Here is a 20,211-nt window from a genome sequence, read left to right on the forward strand (position 1 = left end):
ACCAAAAATCAGAGTAATCGATGCTTATGCTGTCAGGTTAGAGGCTACCCAGACAGAATCAGAATATGAAGTGTTACTCCTCCAACCTGAGCATGCCCCATCGTGGCAGTAGAGGAGGCCATAGACCTGTATGTTAGAATGGGAATGGGCAGTGGAGTTAGAGTGGCCACAAGGAAATCTGGCTTGCTGTGGACGGACTGAAAGTCCTGGACAAAACCCCAGCTCTTTAAGGTTCACATTGAAATTCTGGCGTGGGACTTCTTCAAAGTACGACTGAAGGCCCTGCTACTGATTAAGCTTTGGATGCTTGTGACCAGCAAGATGGACCATCTGCATTCATACCAGTTATATGCAACCATGGACAGACTTCAATGTAATTGTGCCAAAGTCTGTTTATCAGTTTATGCAATTTAATTAAAAACAAATCTACATATATGCCCCAGTAGTGTTTATACAAATAGTATACATTTTCTTCCGATTTTCACACTGTCATACCAATTAACGACGTCAGAAATGCACCAGAACATGATGCCGTCATTTGCTGGAGAGGTGTGATTCCGTTCAAACCAGTGGCCATCTGTGAACTTGTCATCTTCCTTTATTCTACAGTACAGACAAAACATTAGAATTAAATTTTATAATTCTTTAAATAAAATTGAAATTCCAGATACAGTATTAGTACTACTTTTGAAAGCCATTTATAAACTTGACCTCCATTTTCTGTAAAATGACCATGAAAACCTACCTCATTCACTTAGGTTTCACTTATCTGTCCAAACATCATCTGGCATTTCAATGTGAGTCTCTGATATTGCCAGTGAAATGAAATGGGAGCATTTTACAGCATCATCAACCTCACACAAACATACGACATTTATACAAAATCTTCCAACTTGTAGCAAGGACCTTGTTTATAAATGTTGAACTATATGATTTTCATTAAATCAACAGAAAATAAAGTGAGATTCAGAAACAATAACAAGCATTGTGCAATAATCTAATTTCATATTTTACATGTTTACAGTGGCCAATTTTACATTTTCATGTACAAGGAACTAACAGTTTTCATTTTTCTAAAAGGCCATGACAATTATTAGGCATAAAAGCAAACAAGATTGATTAGGAACTTCATCCTGAGAAAGAAGTGTATATACATCCGTAGCCACTTTATTAGCTACACCTTAACTCCTGCTTGTTAATGAAATATCTAATCAGCTAATCATGTGACAGCAACTCAATGTATAAAAACACCCAGACATGGTCGAGAGGTTCAGTTGTTGTTGTTTAGACCAAATATCAGAATGGTAAAGAAATGTGATGTAAGTGACTTTGACCATGGAATGATTGTTGGCGCCAGATTGAGTACTTCAGAAACAGCTGATCTCCTGGGATTTTCATGCACAACAACCTCGAGAGTTTAGGGAATGGCGTGAAAAACGCAAAAAAAAAAATCCACTGAGAAACAGTTCTGTGGGCGAAAACACCTTGTTAATGAGCGAGGTCAGAGGAGAATGTCCAGACTGGTTCAAGCTGACAGGAAGACAACAGCTCAAATAAACATGTAGGCACTGAGTGCAAATTCTGTTTGGGGGCATAATTCAATCAGAAATTGGCCCTGAAGCAAATGTGACCTTTTTTATTGCAAAGAACTGCAAAGTCACCTGGTAGATTCAGAGGTCCACGGTCAGTTGGCAGATCCCGATACTGAACTCCAAAGATAGAGTTCAGGTCAGTAGGCTAAAGGATGAAGACCTGCAATCCCCAAGGACAAGGACTGCAGTTGGCGAGCCACAGTACAAGGGCCGGTGGTCCTCGAGGTCGGCGAGTCACAACAAGTCATCAGCAGATGCCTTTTCACTGGCTCTCCACTCAGCTCTAAAACATCTGGACAGCGAAGATGCATACATCAGGATGCTCTTCATTAACTGCAGCTCAGCACTTAACACTATCATCCCCTTAAAACTATTCAATAAGGCCTCAATCCCTCCTTGTGCAATTGGATCTTCGATTTCCTCATTTGCAGACCACAGCCGGTTCAGACTGGCAACATCATTGCCACAATCACCATCAGCACAGGTACATCACAAGGCATTGTACTTATCCCCCTGCTTTACTCACTTTATACTTATGACCATGAGGCTAAGTACAGCTCCAAGTACATATTCAAGTTTGCTAACGATACCATTGTTGTTGACTGAATGGCTCATGGCGGTGGGGGAGGGGGGGTATATTGAAAATCTGGTTGAGTGGTGCCAGAACAATAACCCCTCACCCAATGTCAGGAAAACCACAGAGCTCATTAGGGAATTGGAGATGGAGAGTGTTAGTCACTTAAAATTTCTAACCGTTCTCACATCAGAGAACCTATCCTGGACCGAGCATGTAAATGCCATTTCAAAGAAAGCCTGGCAATGCCTCTACTTTCTTAGAAGTTTGCAAAGATTTGGTATTTCACCTAAAACTCTGGCAAACCGATATAGATGCATTGTAGAGTTGTCCTGACTGGTTGCATTATGGTCTAGTATGGAAATACCAGTGCCAAAGAGTGGAAAAGCCTACAGAAAGTGGTGTATACAGCCCAGTTCATGCTACCATCAGAAAGGAACCTCAGGCCCAATTCCACCAGTTTCAGGAACAGTTCTTACCCTTCAATCATTAGGCTCCTGAATCAGCATGGACATCTTCACTCATCACAAAATTGAACTAATCATTGAACACATTTGGACTCACTTTCAAGAACTCTACAACTAATGTTCTGTTTTATTTATTGATTTATGATTCATTTTGGATTTGCACAATTTCTGTCTTTTTTGTGTGTAGCTTCTTCATTGATTCTATTACACTTCTTTGTTCTATTGTGAATGCCGGCAAGGATATGTATCTTAAGAGTAATATTTGTTGACATACATGTACGTTGATGATAAAATTTACATTGCACAGTGAGTCCCAGGAGGTAGATCAGTCAACAAGTCCTGAGGTCAGATGTCGGTGTGTCCTGGGCCAAGGTTTGAAGGTTGGAGGCCCGAAGGTGGCCAGTCCTGGGGTTGGAGGCATGAGGTCAACAGGACCTAGTGGAGGGTGGGGGAAGAGAATACGAAGGGGGTTGCTTTCCTGTTGGTTTGTCAGTCTTGTTGTGTGTTGCTCTACTGAATATTGTGGACACATAAAGTAGCACCAGAAGTGTGGTAATTCTTGTGGGCAGCCCCCAGCACAGCCACAGATGTGTTGGTTGCTAAAAGAAATTATAACTTTTACTGTGTTTAGATGAACATGTGACTAATAAATCTAATTTAAAAAATGGATGAAGACCAAAGAAGCTATAACTGTGCAGAGCTTTGTCAGCTCCATTCTTCACCACTGCTCAAACCCCTGACCTTGCAGCGTGAAAAGAAAGAACATAAAAATTCTGCTCATGCCAACTCCTGTCTGGCTGGGCACAGCTCCAGTGTCATATTCAAGTTTGCTGTATGCCGAATCAAAGGTGGTAATGAATCAGAATTTAGGAGGCAGATTGAAAATCTGGCTGAGAGGTGTCGTAACAACAACCTCTTGCTCGATGTCAGCCAGACCAAGGAGCAGATTATAGACTTCAGGAAGAGGACGCCGGAGTAATGATCCAGTGCTCATTAGAGGATCAGAGGTAGAGAGGGTCAGCAACTTTAAATTCCTCAGTGTTATTATTTCAGGGAACCTGACCTGGGTCCACCACCCAAGTGCAACTAAGAAGAAAGCACAGCAGTGCCTCTACTTCCTTCAGAAGATTCAGCATGACATCTAGAACTTTGACAACATTTTAGTGCAGAGCATTTTGACTGGCTGCATCATAGCCTGGTATGGAAACACCAATGTCCCTGAAGGAAAAATCCTATGAAAAGTAATGGGTATGGCACAGTCCATCACATAGTCAGAGGGACAGAGGGAGAAAAAGGAGAGACAGCAAGAATGTGTGTATATAACTAAATAACAGATGGGGTACGAGGGGGAGGTGGGGCATTAGCGGAAGTTAGAGAAGTCAATCACCCAGTGGCCACACATTTTAATTCCACATCCCACTCCCATTCTGATATGTCTATCCACGGCCTCCCCTACTGTAAAGATGAAGCCACACTCAGGTTGGAGGAACAACGCCTTATATTCCGTCTGGGTAGCCTCCAACCTGATGGCATGAACATTGACTTCTCTAACTTCCGCTAATGCCCCACCTCCCCCTCATACCCCATCCATTATTTATTTATATACACACATTCTTTCTCTCTCTCCCTCTCTCCTTTTTCTCCCTCTGTCCCTCTGACTATACCCCTTGCCCATCCTCTGGGATTTTCCCCCCCTCCCCCTTTTCCTTCTCCCTGGGCCTCCTGTCCCATGATCCTCTCATATCTCTTTTGCCAATCAATTGTCCAGCTCTTGACTCCATCCCTCCCCCTCCTGTCTTCTCCTATCATTTTGGATCTCCCCCTCCCCCTCCCACTTTCAAATCTCTTGCTAGCTCTTCTTTCAGTTAGTCCTGACCAAGGGTCTCGGCCCGAAACGTCGACTGTACCTCTTCCTAGAGATGCTGCATTCACCAGCAACCTTGATGTGTGTTGCTTGATAGATTCTTGACTGGTCAGAGCATGAAGGGATACAGGGAGGAGGCAGGAGATGATCAGCCCTGATGAAATGGTGGAGTGACCCGTGGGCAAAATGGCCCAATTATATATTATGGTGTATACTTTGACTGGTTGCATCAATGCCTGGTATGAAGACTTAGATGCACAGGATCAAAAAAAGGCCGCATAGGGCATATACTCAGCCAGTCTATCATGAACACAACCCTTTTCACCAAGGATATCTTCCAGCCAGGAAGCACCCCACAGAGCTGAAGATCTCTCCACACTTGAGTTGCCTCAGCATCCAACAACGGACCTAGTGAGTTCCTCTTCAGTTACCCCAATCCATTCATCAAGGAAAGACAGGATCAAATGGTCTAGATCGTCAAACAACGTCGCCTGGATGCAGTTCGATGATGATCTAGACGGCATCCTGCAAGTTGCCTTAGCAGGTCCACTACACAGAAAGATCGACTCACTCACAGCCATAGCTAAGGAACGATTTGGCCCAATGGAGCGGAGAAGCCAGCCGGAGTTACCGCGGCAACCGAATAGCAGGGAAATGGAGATTCGTCGCTTGAGAGGCGAATTAAAGGCGCTCAACAAGAGGTTTAAAACCAGCTCACCGGCTGAAAAAGAAGGTATCAAGGACTTAGCCAGCATGCTGCGGGAAAAGCTGTGCAAACTCCGGAGGGCGGAACATCTGCGACAGTAAAGAAGGAAGAAAGAGAAAAGCCAAGCGCAGTTTGTGAGAGATCCATTCAGCTTCACCAGGACTCTTCTCGGCCAACAAATATTTAGTATACTATCCAGCTCGAAGCCAGAGGTAGGGGAGTTCCTGTGGGAGGCACACAGCGACCCATGGAGGGGTCAGGGACTAGGAACCAATTGGGTTGTGCGTAGACTGGAAAAACCATCAATTGAGCTCAATGTGAAGGAGCCTACATGGCAGGAAATCCAGGACATCATCCGGAAAGCTAAAGCATCAGCTGCCCCAGGCCCAAGTGGCATACCTCATAAGGTGTATAAGAAATGCCCAAAACTTCCTACGAGGCTGTGGAAGGTCATGAGAAAGATCTGGGCCGAAGGTACTATTCCATCAAGTTGGAAATTGGCAGAGGGATGCTTTATTCCAAAGGAAGAGGATTCTTCCACAATTGCCCAGTTTAGGACAATTTCTCTCCTGGATGTGGAATGTAAGATTTTCTTTTCTGTGCTTGCAAGAAGGCTGTCTTCTTACATGACGCAGAACTGCTATATCAACACATCCATTCAGAAAGGCGGTATTCCAGGCTTTTCGGGGTGTCTGGAACACACCTCAATGATTAGCCATTTGATCCGTGAGGCCAAGCAGAAAAAAGGTAGCCTAACAGTTGTCTGGTTAGACCTCGCGAACGCCTACGGGTCTATTCCACATGACCTCATCCTAAAAGGACTCAACCACTACTACATCCCAGTGGCTATTCGAGACATGATCACCAGCTACCTAGGAAGATTCAAACTCAGATTTACATCAGCCCATTTCACAATCAGTTGGCAGGACCTCCAGAAGGGGATTCCAACAGGGCGCACCATCTCCCCCATCCTATTTATTATGGGAATAAACCTCCTATTATCAGCAGAAGATGTAACCTGTGGCCCGATGCTGGAGTCAGGCATTGTTCAGCCGGCTCTACAAGGGCTCATGGCATCACTATAACATCTGTGTCACATGTCCAAGCAAGATGGGTATTGGAAACCCTGGGTAATGTAGCCACTTGGGCAAGGATGTCCTTCAAGGCCAAGAAGTCCAGGTGCATGGTGATCAGAAAAGGCAAAGTTACTAGCAAGTTTAGCCTCCAAATTCAGGGTAAGGTCATCCCTTCCATCGAAGATAACCCGATAAAATGCTTGGGGAAGTGGTTTAATGTGTCACTGACAGATGGGGCCAATGTCACCAATGCTGTGAAGCAGACAAGACGAATGGCTGAAGATTGACAAATCCGGACTTCCCGGTAAATTCAAGACCCAGCTGCACCAATATGGCATTCTGCCCAGGCTTCTCTGGCTCATCACACTTTATGAGTTCCCCATGACTGCCGTAGAGGGCATCGAGAGGAAAACCAACAAGCACCTGTGGAGATGGTTGGGAGTTCCCCCAAGCTTCTCTTCAGTGGGCCTCTACATTCATTCTGGGCAACTGCAGCTTCCCCTGTCACCTGTTGTGGAGGAATTCAAGGTGGCAAAATGCAGAGCCTTATTAAGCTTGAGAGATTCCAATGACGTCTTGGTAAAGCAAGCAGGCATTACAACCAGATCTGGGTGTAAGTGGGCAGCCAACGCAGCTGTGGAGGAGGCAGTGTGTTCTCTGAAGCTGGGAGACATCATCGGCAACCCCTGCGTCGGGTGGCAAGGCCTCGGCTCAGTTCACTTCCAGAAGTGGGGAAACGCAAGCATAAGGAACAGGTGAGACATGATACAGGCAGAAGTACGGATCTGTGAGCAAGAGAAGCGGATTTCAAAGGCAGTGGAACAAGGGTCCCAGGGTGCCTGGACAAAATGGGATCTGCCTAAGCGCAAGATCTCATGGGCAGAGTTATGGAGACTGAAGCCCTTTCATATTTCCTTCCTCTTGCGATCTGTGTATGACACCCTTCCTTCAGCATCACATCTGTGCACATAGGGGATGAGAGAGGACCCGAACTGTAAGCTCTGTGGTCAAAAGGGGACACTGGCTCATATACTGTCCGGGTGTAAAACAGCTCTAACTCAAGGACGGTATAGGTGGCGCCATGATAAGGTGCTTCTGGCTCTTGCTGACACACTAGAGCAGGAGAGATGCAAGAAGAGGATGGCTAGCACAGCTTTGAGGAAGGCTATCACCTTCATCAAAGAGGGAGCTAGGCCTTTTGTAACCAAACAACCAAAGCCCAATCTGTTGCTAACGGCCAGGTCCTGGGAGATGAAGGTCGATGTGGGAAGAAGGTTGCAGTTCCCAGATGTGGTGGACACAACCCTACGCCTGGACATTGTACTGTGGTCAACTGAAGACAAGAAAATAATTCTGGTTGAGCTGACTGTGCCGTGGGAGGAAGGATGGGAAGAGGCCCACGAGAGAAAGGCCTTGAAGTGCAGGAGTGTAAAAACAAGGGACGGCAGGCATGGTTGTTTCCTGTGGAGATCAGCTGCAGAGGTTTCCCAGCCAAATCAGCATGGTGGTTGTTGTCAGATCCGGGCCTGGACGAAAGGAGCAAAAAACAAGCAGCTCGTAGGATGGGGGAAGAGGCAGAATGAGCCTCTTGTTGGATTTGGAGTAGGCGAGGAGGGGAGCTGGAAGCCAGGAACAGATGGGCAGTGATTTGGCCACCACTGCTGGCCCACCAACTGGACAGTGTCGTGGTTAAGGATCGAAACACTTGGTGAAGGTTGGGAACCACCTGATGACATCTGCTCCTGGCTGAAGGCTACGGTTACCTTATAAGGTAACTGGAGAATGCACCCTAACAGGTGTATGTAACAAGTCTTCAAAAGATATTGTCTCAGGAAAATAGCATTCATCGTTAAGGACCCTCTCCATCCAAGACATGCCCTCTTCTCATTATTACCATCAGGGAGGAGGTACAAAGGCCTGACGATTCACTCTCAACATCTTTGGAATAGCTCCCTCCCGTCATCAGATTTCTTAACAGCCCAAAAACAGCTATTCCTTTTTTGCGCTATTTATTGTAAATTACAATAAGCTTTTAGTCTTGTTCTGTATTGCTGCCCCAAAACAACAAATATCATGACATTAGCAGAGGAGTCAAATCCAATTTTGAATATACACCAAATCAGTCTTCAGCCTTTACCTTTTCTGCCTCTCACCTCTCAGCTTCTTACATCACACTCCCACCCCCTCACCAGGTCTTACATATCACCTGCCAGACTGAATACCCCTCCCCCCAACCTTCTTATTCTGGCTTTGGCCCCCTTCTTTTCCAGTACTGAAGAAGGGTCTCTGCCTGCAACGTTGTCTGTTTATTCCCCTTCATAGAAACTATCTGACTTGCTGAGTTCCTCCAGCATTTTGTGAGTGTTCCCATGTTCCAGAATCTGCAGAATCTCATGTCTCTGGTTTCAACTGCTGTTCACCTCTTCCTTCTGAACCTCTTTACTTATCAGAGTCCAGCATTGGTAGCATTTTGTGTTCCACTTATCTCCCTTCAACAACCATCTGCAATCTTTACACTCCCCTCCTCCCAGTTCACTCCATCTGTGCCTCCATGGCTTTTTCTCTTCTCTCTCCCTCTCCCTCCTATCATTACATGCCATTTATCACATCCACCCCTGCTCCCCTTCCCTTGCCTGCTACAACCTGCCTGTTTTCTTACACCCCTCCTCAATTCTCCAATCACTTTGAACAGCATATTGGCCACCTCACCCATCACTCTCAGTCCTGATGCAGGGTTTTGATCTGAAATATTGACAATTTTTTTTCCTTAGCTGCTTGCCCTGCTGCATTCATCCAGCAGATTGTTTATTGCTCTAAACAGAGAAAGTTGATGACTGCAACATATCCAACATCTCAATAACCATCTACTCACGTAATTAATGTCCAGCAGACTTGGAACAAAATGCTATTCCTACTGGTAATGGGTGTCAGAGTCCACTTTCCTTTCAAGAAAGAGATACACAGAAGTTCCAATGAAAACTTTTTTGCTATCTTTATCAAAAAAAATTATTTCAATATTCTTTAAGCTGGGGTGGGATTCTAACTGTGCACCACAGAAATGTCACCATATAGATAAGAGTGGCTGAGAAAGATAAACGAAAGATCCATTTCTCCAGCATAAACATTTTTAAAGGGTTGAACTCTAAGGTTGTATTTGTCCTATTATAAATTGTAAAAGTAAGTCAATGTGACTGTACTGATAGGAACCTATCTGTACTACACTATGTACACAACTCTGAACGTCTACCCAACAAATTTATGGTGTTTCAGTTACTCTTAGGTGAATTAATGGCAGTATTCCCATCAAAGAAACTAATCCCCACAGCATGGATTTTTATTTCTCAAAAAACAAGGCAGCAGAAATTAGCTGCCAAGTTTTGCTAAGGATTTCCAGTATTTTCTGTTTTTTTTTAAACTAGGTATGCCTCAAGTCGAGTTTTTTTTAATTCCCAGTGTTATCAGATCTACTCAGGTTTCTTGATGAAAAGCTGCCTTGATGTCTCAGACACTGAGCACTGGTGACCAATTGCTATGACAGTGAAAAGGATGGATCAAGGCAATTTTCCACAATATTTCATCAATGTACTAAAACAGCTTGACTACAAGTGTGGCAAGTTCCACAGCATCATCGTCCGCACTCTTCACTGAGAATCATCATCTTGTCGTGATGGAGAAGCTTGTGAGATCCTGAGATTGCGAGAGCGATGCCGCCTGGAGTTTAGTTGTCTGGTGCTTAGCTCCTGGTAGGGTACCTATGGCAGTGAGGTTCCAGACAGTGATCTAACCAAGACCTCACAGCAGAACTAGTGCAAGATGATGACACATCACAACAGCAGTGAAAGGTCACCAGTCATCTTTCATTCTATACTGCTGGACCTTGACCCCAAACTGTCCAGGACTGTGTGCCGACTGGCAGCAGCAAAGTCAAACACAGGTGTTCTCCATTAAGGGAATCGACCCAAGCTGGTGACTTTTCCTCAGAGCACGAAACATGATTTCTGTTTATCGCTCTGTATTCCCTGGATTTTATTAAGTGATGTTCAGCATCTGGATACTTTGTACTGAACCACCTCTCATTTACAAGATGAACTGCGGCAACTTGCTAGGACTTCCTCAATAGCAGCCCACAAACGCAAGGAATTTACCATCCAGAAAAACTTAACCAACAAGTCATGTTCCTATAGCTCAACAGGAGGTTCTCCCCAGTTCGATTGGGAAATACACCCTCATACATTCATTGCTGCTGGAGTAACCCTAAACTCGCCCCTCAAAATAAAATACTCGTGGCATTATCCACTTCACCTGATCCCCTGAGCTACAGAGCACACACGCCGTTTTGCCAGCCTCGCGTCTACAACATCTGGTGAGCGTATCGCGCATCACGCAGTCATTCCCAAAATGGCTCCAAAATATACTTTATTAACATTACACAACACCTGAATACCAAATTATATCATCCGTAATTAGAATAATCCCTCTGTTCCTCAGTGAAAGCGTACATTCAATTAGAACTGTGACTACAAGGTACACTTATAATAACTGACATGTTCTGAACGAAGTTACATAAAGTTCGGTTTTATTTGTCATATTGAAGTGTTCAAACCACTTACACCACAAACACCAAGTTAAAATCCACAATAATCACATAATATAATGCTAGTGTATATGATAAAAATATAAAATCTTAATATGTGTTATATCCAAAGTCAATTGGTGGAGGCAGATAATCTCTAAAACATAACATTCAATTAACAGTGTTAGGGAGCAAATTTTAATTAGATGATATATGCACTCATCAATTATGTAAAACTACTTCACAGCAAATTCAATATATTTATTAGATTATATGAAACAGGCATTGAGCTTAAAAGGGATGAACTTAAAAGTTAGATGTGAGATGAGGTATCTATTATAAATAAAACACCATTTAAAGTAAAATAACAATTTTGTAAAAAGATACTACAAAATCTTAAATGTAATTGAGAAATTAAACAGCTGGCAAACATTAGGAAGTATTTTGCACTACTTCTAGCTATCGAAAGTTTCAATAACCGTTCATGGGTCGACTCTTTAGTCAGATATTTAACTTGCATCCAATTAACGACCTAGAAGTTTCGCGAGTTGACGGAAGTTTTGAAAATTTCTAACGTCAAAGTACACTTACCCTTTCACGTGTGCCACCGATTGAGTTTTTAATGACCTCTCAATGGTGGTAATTGGAGGCGTGCACGTGTGCTAAGTACGCAGTTAGTGGAAGGAGGGCTGAGCATCGCCAGCGACCTGGGACCCTCCCTTCTACTGGCTGTCCTGTCAACTCCTGTTCTGCTTCAACACCTCGTGCTGATTACCACATTACTCCTGTGCTCACATTTCATAATTATCGCAGTTGCAGCCTTATTCTTTTAAGAGCACGGTAAAACCAAGATGTTTTTCTCTTCGTAACTCCGTCCTTCCCATCGCTCCTGCTGATTTCATCACCATCTGCTCACATCAGTTGCAGCTATTCAGCAGATTCGTTATATCTTGCAATGGGGATACTCTTTTTTATCAAGCGTTGGTAATTCTAGTAATAATCCGGTTAATATTTGCTATTTTGAGTCCCTCTCTAAATGTCATCAGAAAACCGTGGTGGTTCACTATTCAAATCGTACCCAAGCAGTGTCGAAACTGCGAATCGCGGTTAGTTTTACCTGAACTACGGAGATCTGCGCGAGAGGCGGGAAAAAGGAAAAGAAAGGGGAAAAAGTGGGAGAGGAGATCGGACTGCGAGGTCTAGCTCGGCGAGGGAGGGAGAGAAAGACTGGCACTTGTGGCATCGGGCGACGGGAAAACAAGAGGGGGAAGTGTGAGTGGATGGCGCGGTGAGTTTGACCTGCTCCGTTGTCTTGGGCTTGGGCCAGTGACGGTTTTCAAATAGCGGGAAGCGGTCTTGCGTTTAAATGGCCGGAGTGGCGCCGCTTGCGCAGCTCCTCACACTTTCAAGAGGATTTAAAATATATGTTTATTGGTACACGCTGTTGCCGGGGGGATTCTTTGAACGATCATAGCTCTGGAGGGAGACATTCGGCCCAGTGGGCCACCAACTGTTTGATCTTACTTTCCCGTGACCCTACACATTTATTCTCTCCCCCCCCCCATTTTACTTATTATCTGAAAACACTCGACTCTTCTATTGTTTCCTTTATTGTTGATCACTGTGGTTACACTTATGGACAGGGAAGGTTAGAGTGATATGACGCAAACGCAGACAAACGGGACTACCTTGGTCGGCATTGACGAGTTGGGCTGAAGGGCCTGTTTCCGCACGGTATAACTCTGACTTTACACTTAAGCACATAATTTTCCTTTTGCAGCCTCTTATTTGCCAATTACTGATAATCTATGCACCCTGGTCGCTGAATCTTAAAACAATGGAAATGATTTGTCATTATTGAAACCCTTAAAGCACACTTCACAAATCTCCCTTTACATTGTCTATAATAAGGAGAATAATTCCAATCTCTAATTTAAATCCACAAAGTGGCATTAATCTAGATAACACACATCAAAGTTGCTGGTGAATGCAGCAGGCCAGGCAGCATCTGTAGGAAGAGGTGCAGTCGACGTTTCAGGCCGAGACCCTTCGTCAGGACTAACTGAAGGAAGAGTGAGTAAGGGATTTGAAAGTTGGAGGGGGAGGGGGAGATCCAAAATGATAGGAGAAGACAGGAGGGGGAGGGATGGAGCCAAGAGCTGGACAGGTGATGGGCAAAAGGGGATACGAGAGGATCAAGGGACAGGAGGTCTGGGAAGAAAGACCTTTTTTGATAATACGGGCATATGACACCCGTGTCACGAGAACTAAAATAACGTACGTTTCTATCAATTTAGTAAATATTAAGGGTCTAAAATGTCCGAATATATGTGGTACATGAAAGTGGTCATTGTGAGAAAGCTGATCCTAACTAATGCTTTATGAAACGTTTCGGGGAAGATCTGTGGTGCAGGCAGCAGAGGCAGTGCTTTCTATTATTTTATCAGAATATATAATTCTCAGGCTTTAAAGCTACAGTTATCTTAGTATGTACAGTCCTTTGGAGAAGGAAATTCTATATTTCTATTGTTGCTTTTGAAAAAAAGTTACTTAATTTTCTTCCTGAATGGTCATGTCCAAATGTTGAGAGTATGGTTTGTTTTTGATTCCTTCAGGTCAAGAGTTTGAATCTAGTTTACTGAAATTCTGATTAGGTAGCAGTTGATCAGACTTTGCATTTTCTTCCTTTAGCTTTTATCACAGCCATAAGAATACCTAATTTATAAACAATATTTGTTTTTAATTTCAAAACTTCAATGTTGATCAATCATTGCAGAACTATTTTGGTTGGTTCTAAATAAACTTCTTTTTGTTACTTGACATCAGGCTGTGTTATTTTGGTCCTCAAGTTATTTCCTGATATTAAAGGAATATAAAAAAGTAATTTTTTTTACATTAATTGTTAATTGGCCATTAAACCACTTGAAAAATGCAAGTGACAGTTATTGATCCTCCATAGAAACAGCTGCTGACTAAACAAATCAGTGGAAATGGGGATCAAAGGATAAGTAGTCCTGAGATCTGTTCTCCCCCACCCCCTTCTTAAATAGTAGGAATGCTAGATTGATTCTTGTGGGAAGGTGTTATTCTATGAGAAGACATTTTTTTGGAGACTGGCCTAAATTTGTTGGGACTTTGAAGAAATTAAACATACAAGATTCTGGCAGTTCTTGTCATCTTGAGTGTTGAAAAGTGCTATTTCCAGACTCAAGAAGGTCAATAAACTCTCTTGTCTATGGTATCCAAAAATAGACTTTTGGGTTGTTCCCTCTTTCCAGCACTTGTTTATGGCTTTTCTAGAGGTTATCCAGGTACTTGTCAAATGTTGTGAAGGTCCCTGTCTACATACTGCTTTCAGACAGTGACTTCAAACACCAGCACTACTTATTTCATTGAATGTGAAACATAGAACAGCACAGGGCAGGAACAGACCCATGATGTACTGAACACAAAGTCAATTTAAATCAAATCTTTTTTGCTAGTACGTGATCCATGTTTCTCCATTTCCTGCATATTAATTTGTCTATCTAACAGCCTCTTAAATGCCACTATCATATCTGCTTCCACCACTACCCTGGCAGTCCATTGCAGGTACCCCCTACCACTTTGTGTTAAAAATTTTGTCTGGCACATCTTTAAATTCCACCCCCCCCCCCATCACCTTAAATGTTTGTCCTCTATAGTTGTCATTTCTACCATGGGAAGAAGGATTATGGCTGTCCACTCTATTTTATGAACTTGTGAGGTCTCTGTTCAGCCAGTTGATGCCAAGAAAACAACTGAAGTTTGTCCAACTTTGTAGCTTCTCTCTTTATAGCTGATACCATCTAATCCAGGCATCATCATGGTAAACCTTTTATACACTTTTTCCAAAGGCCTCAACACCCTTCTTGTAATGGGTGATGAGAATTACACAGGATGCTCTAAGTGCAGATTAACCAAAGTTTGATATAGCTGCAGCACATCTTCCTTACTCATAATGAAGGCAAAATGTCATATGCCTTCTTTACCACCCTATCTGCGGTACTTGTGTGGCCACTTTCAGTGAGCTACAGATGGCGGGGGTGCTGGGGTGGGTGAGAACCCTCTGTACATCATTGCTGTTCAGAGTCCTGTCATTAACGATACTTTCACGTTTGATTCCCCAAAATGTAATACCACACACTTGCTGGGATTAAATTTACCTTGCCATTTCTCCACACATGTCTGTAACTAATTTATATGCTGTCTTGTATGACAAGAAATTTGTCATGTTGCAGCAGCAATACAGCGGAAAGACATAAAATTGCTATAAATTACAATAAATAAATTGTGCAAAACCAAAAAGAATAATGAGGTGTTGTCTGTGGGTTAATGGACCACTAGAAATCTGATGACAGAGGGAAATAAGTTGTTCCTAAAATATTGAATGTGGGTTTTCAGCCTCCTATATACTTCCTGATGGTAGTTATGAGAAGAGGTGGTATCCAAGGTGGTGAGGGCCATCAATGATGAATGCTGCCTTCTTGAGGTTTGACCTTTTGAAGATGTCCTTGGTGGTGGGGAGGGTTGTGCAGGTAATGGAGCTGGCTGAGTCTGCAACCATCTACAATCTCTGCTGGTCCTGTGCATTGGAGCCTGCATACCAGGCTGTGATGCATTTAGTCAGAATCCTCTCCACTGTACATTTGTAGAAATTTGTTGGAGTCCATGGTGACATAACAAATCTTCTCAGACTTGCAATGAAGTTTAGCTGCTGGTGTGATTCGTGATTGCATCAATGTATTGGGACCAGAATAGATCTTCTGTGATATTGAATTCTAGAAGCTTGAAGCTGCTCACCCCTTCTACTGCTGAACCCTCAATGAGGACTGGGGTGTGATCTCCTCACTTTCCCTTCCTGAAGTCCACAATCAATTCATTGGTCATGCAGGCATTGAGTGCAAGGTTGTTGGAACACGACTCAACCAGCTCACAAATTTCGCTCCTGTATTGTTCGTCATTGCGATCTGAGATTCTGCCAGCGACAGTGGTATTATCTAAACATTTTTAATATGTCATTTATATATATCATAAACAACAGAGGCTCCAGCACTGGCTGCTGCAGAACTCGACTAGTTATGGACCTCCAACCAGAATATCATCCTTCCACCACTATCCTGTTTTCTTTCATCAATTATGAATATAAACTACCACATTACTGTAGATCTCATGCATCTTAATCTTCTAGATCAGCCTACCATGAGGGACTTTGTCAAATGTCTTACTAAAGTCCACGTAAACAACATCCAGAGTCCAAACCTCATCGATCATAAAATTGTTTCCCAACTTCCTTCTACTTCTGCCTTTATCCATGTTTCCAAGTTATTGTCCTTTCTGCAAGGGAAATGATTTTTTTTAACCCTATCTCATTTTCAAATAACTTTACACCCTTCAATCAAATTGCCCAAAAGGATATAATACCAGTCTGTTATTTCTAGAAATATCCTTATAGATGTTGTTTGCATCCTCTGTTGTGTTGAAACATCCTGCCTGTTGTGTGATAACAGAATCATAGCGTTCAAGCTGTGACCTAACTAATACTTTATACAGTAACACACACAAAATGCTGGAGGAACTCAGCGGGCTAGACAGTATCTATGGAAAAGAGTATAGGTGACGTTTCGGGCTGAGACCCTTCATTAGGACTGGGAAAAAAGCTCAGCTGCCTGGCCTGCTGAGTTCCTCCAGCATTTTGTGTGTAGCTTGGATTTCCAGCATCTGCAGATTTTCTCATGTTTGTCTTTATACTGTAACTTCTCTGGTTTTTAATCTATGCTTTTACTAGTAAAGGCAAGAATCCTTTGTAAGTCCCTGAGCAGGTCTGTAGGATTATAACAAATTTTGATGCAGTGGTTTAATTTCCTGTCATCTGAAGAGATTGAATTCTGCATGAACATTTCTAGTATCTTATTTCTGAATTTTCCAGTATGTTGCCTTACTTTCAGTGTTACTATCAGCTTTTTCTTGTGCTGTGGGTGATTTAAATAAGGCATTGTTTATTGCAAATCCCTTCCTGAATTTTGGATCATATTTTTGCTACCCTAAAAGTTGCAGTTTTGGTAAAACATTTGTTTTATTGACTGTTTATTGTTAAATTTGGTTTTGCAGTGCATTCTGGTGGGATTTGAACTATGTTTTTGTGTTGTTGGTTCTGTGTTGCACCATTACACTGTTGTTCTGTATATAGTGCAGTGTTACATACCTGCCATCCTGCCAATTTGTTAATTAATTTCTTTGTGCATTAGGAAACTTGCATGGAGACTGAATTTTGCCTTCAGTCTTCTAAGTTTATTTGCAGTCCAATAAACCATTCTTGCATTAATTTGTACAACAAATACATTTTCTTTGTGTTAGCATTTGCATATTAAACTTAACTTTAATATAGCGACCTACAATGAACTCTTATTTTTCCTGAACCAAGGGTCAGTAGCAATAAATTGCTTGGCGTCAACATATCAGAGTATCTGTCCTGGAACTAGCATTTAAAAGTTTGCATACATTTGGCATGTCACCAAAAATTTGACAAACTTCTATATTCAATACTGTGATCCCCTCCAAGCTGATTGCCAAACTTCGCCAGCTTGGCATCAGCTCATCCCTCTGCAATTGGACCTTGGACTTTCTGACTAACAGACCCCAGTCAGTTAAGTTAGACAACCTCTCCTCCTCCACTCTCGTCCTGAACACCGGCGTGCCTCAAGGCTGTGTGCTGAACCCTCTTCTGTACTCCCTTTTAACCTATGACTGAGTTCCTGTACATGGTTCCAACTCCATAATCGAGTTCGCAGACGACACCACGGTGGTTGGCCTGATCAGAGGGGATGACGAGATGGCCTACAGGGACAAGGTACAGCACCTGGCTGCGTGGTGTGCTGACAGCAACCTGACCCTTAACACCCAGAAGACCAAGGAGATCATTGTGGACTTAAGGCATGCTAGGAGCCACACTCACGGCCCCATCTATATCAACAGAGCTGTAGTGGAGCGTGTATCAAGCTTCAAATCCCTTGGTGTCCTCATTTCCGAGGACCTCACCTGGTCCCTGAAATCCTCCATCCTGATCAAAAAGGCGCAACAACACCTTTACTTCCTGTGGAACATCAAGAAAGCTCACCTCTGTCCCAGGATACTGATGGACTTTTACCGCTGTACCATTGAGAGCATACTCGCCAACTGCATCTCAGTGTGGTATGGCAATTGTCCCATATCGGACCGCAAAGCACTCCAGCATGTGGTGAAAACTGCCTAGCAGATTATCGGCACCCAATTACCCACCATTGAGAACATCTACCATAAATGCTGCCTAGGCAGGGCAAAAAGCATTATCAAGGATGCATCTCACCCTAACCAGCAGGCACAGGGAAAGAGCTTCTTCCCTGAGGCTGTGACCCTGCTGAACCTCACATCACAGCGCTAAGCAGTATTGCACCCATAATTGTACAGTCTCAGTACTTCTATATTTGTGTGCTGTAGCACTTACTTTTTATTTGCAGTTGTTTTGTAAATAACGCTGGTCTTTGCATTTCTGGTCAGATGCTAACTGCATTTCATTGGCTTTGTATCTGTACTCAGCACAATGACAATAAAGTTGAATCTAATCTAATCTAAAATAATAAGTGCACAGTGGAGAGCATCGTAACAAGTGGCATCGTGGCCTGGTATGGGACCACCAAAGCCCAGAAATTGAAAAAGCTACAAAAAGTGGTGGGCATAGCTCAGTCCATCATAAGCAAAGCCCTTCTCATCAGGGAATATATATACATGGAGCGCTGCCGCGAATAAAGTAGCATTCATTATCCCACCGTCCAGGCCACACCTTCTCTCGCTACTGCCTTCATGCAGGAAGCAGAGAAGCCTTAGGTTCCATGTCACCAGGTTCAGGAACAGTTATTACCCTAAAACTATCAGGCTCCTAAACTAGTTTTGATAACTTCAATTATCAACTACTCTGAACTGATTCTATGACCTACTGACTGATTTTCAAAGATTCTTTACAGCTCATGTTTTCGGTATTATTGATTTTTTATTTGCACAGTTTGTCTTTTGCATGTTGATTGTCTTTGTCTGTTCATGTATAGTTTTTGTTAATTCTACAGTATTTCTTTTTCCACCCTGCAAATGCCTGCAAGAAAATGAATCTCAAGTTAGTATGTGGTATTAAATTTACTTTGAACTTACAGCATAATAGATCTGTTTACTTTGTGACTGGTTGATACTTGCATGGTTGGGGTGACAAATAAACATCAGAATGTGATGAGATTTGCTTTTTTTCTGTCCCTGAGCTCTGCAAATTTATTTTTAAACATTGATTTGATCTGAAAAATAAATAGGGGTGTGACTACATTCACCCAATCTAATTGTCTGTTAGTGAATTTTTAATCTGTATCATGGCCCTGTGCAGACATTGTACTCTAGCAAATTACAAATTCAGAAAGTTTAAAAATAGACTTTTGGGCTTTGGTCATCATGGGCAAACTGCACTTATTATAGGTTCAGCTGCCCTGAGAAGGTTGTTGGAATACTGAACAGAGGCTAGATTGCTGCAATAGTAGTTTGCTAGGCCATGTAGGGGGTAGTTAAGAATCTGGTAGATGCAGGATCGATTGGTCACCTTATTTCCCATATCATAGAAGGGTTTTGACATAGAAGAAAGTCATTGGGTCGATGATAGCCATACTGGTTTAAAAGACAGCGACCCTATCTAATCCGTTTTTCAACATGAGCCCCAGCACATGGCTTTTCAAATGTTTATCCAAGTACTTTATAAATGTGTTTCTGCCTTTGTATCCTTTCAGGCAGTGAGTTCCAAGGTCCTGCTTTCATCTGGATTCATTTTCTCTTATTTTTCTACGAATAACTTTAAAATTGTTTCCTCGTGTTCCCTCAGTTAAGGGCTATAGGTTGTTCTTATTAATTGAATTGAATTGACTTTACTTATATCCTTCACATACATGAGGAGTAAAAATCTTTGCATTATGTCTCCGTCTAAATGTGCAATTTATAGTAATTTGAAATGCATAGTATGTGCAACAGGACCATCAATATAGCATAGAAATACAATTTTATCAGCATGAATTAATCAGTCTGATGGCCTGGTGGAAGAAGCTGTCCCAGAGCCTGTTGGTCCTGGCTTTAACGTTGCGGTACTATTTCCCGATGGTAGCAGCTGGAACAGTTTGTGGTTGGGGTGACTGGGGTCCCCCATGATCCTCTGGGCCCTTTTTACATACCTGTCTCTGTAAATGTCCTGCATAGTGGGAAGGTTACATCTACAGATGAGCTGGGCTGTCCGCACCACTCTCTGCAGAGGCCTGCGATTGAGGGAAGTGCAGTTCTCA

At 42.8% G+C, this 20,211-nt stretch overlaps 2 protein-coding genes across 4 annotated transcripts in view; one reads left to right on the plus strand and one right to left on the minus strand.

The window, feature by feature from the left end:
* The window catches only part of LOC134344415 (probable mitochondrial glutathione transporter SLC25A40), a 44,119-nt gene extending 32,361 nt beyond the window's left edge, over nt 1–11,758 (minus strand). Inside the window, exons 1-2 of the mRNA XM_063044158.1 lie at nt 11,444–11,758; nt 496–603 (exon numbers count right to left, since the gene is read on the minus strand). Of these exons, the coding sequence (XP_062900228.1) occupies nt 496–592 (97 nt within the window). The 5' untranslated portion in view covers nt 593–603; nt 11,444–11,758. The remainder of the gene's footprint in view (nt 1–495; nt 604–11,443) is intronic.
* Nucleotides 11,759–11,959: 201 nt separating this feature from the next.
* Nucleotides 11,960–20,211, plus strand: part of LOC134344414 (protein DBF4 homolog A-like) — a 72,494-nt gene continuing 64,242 nt past the window's right edge. For 2 of the 3 annotated variants that reach the window (XM_063044155.1, XM_063044157.1), the window contains exon 1: nt 11,960–12,140. The gene's annotated coding sequence lies outside the window, so the exon portion shown is untranslated. Of the gene's footprint in view, nt 12,141–12,821; nt 12,926–20,211 lie in introns of those variants that run through there. The other variant, XM_063044156.1, reaches the window with a different exon arrangement.

The sequence above is a fragment of the Mobula hypostoma genome, chromosome 3 (assembly GCF_963921235.1).
Source record: "Mobula hypostoma chromosome 3, sMobHyp1.1, whole genome shotgun sequence".
In the NCBI taxonomy this organism is placed as follows: Eukaryota; Metazoa; Chordata; class Chondrichthyes; order Myliobatiformes; family Myliobatidae; genus Mobula; species Mobula hypostoma.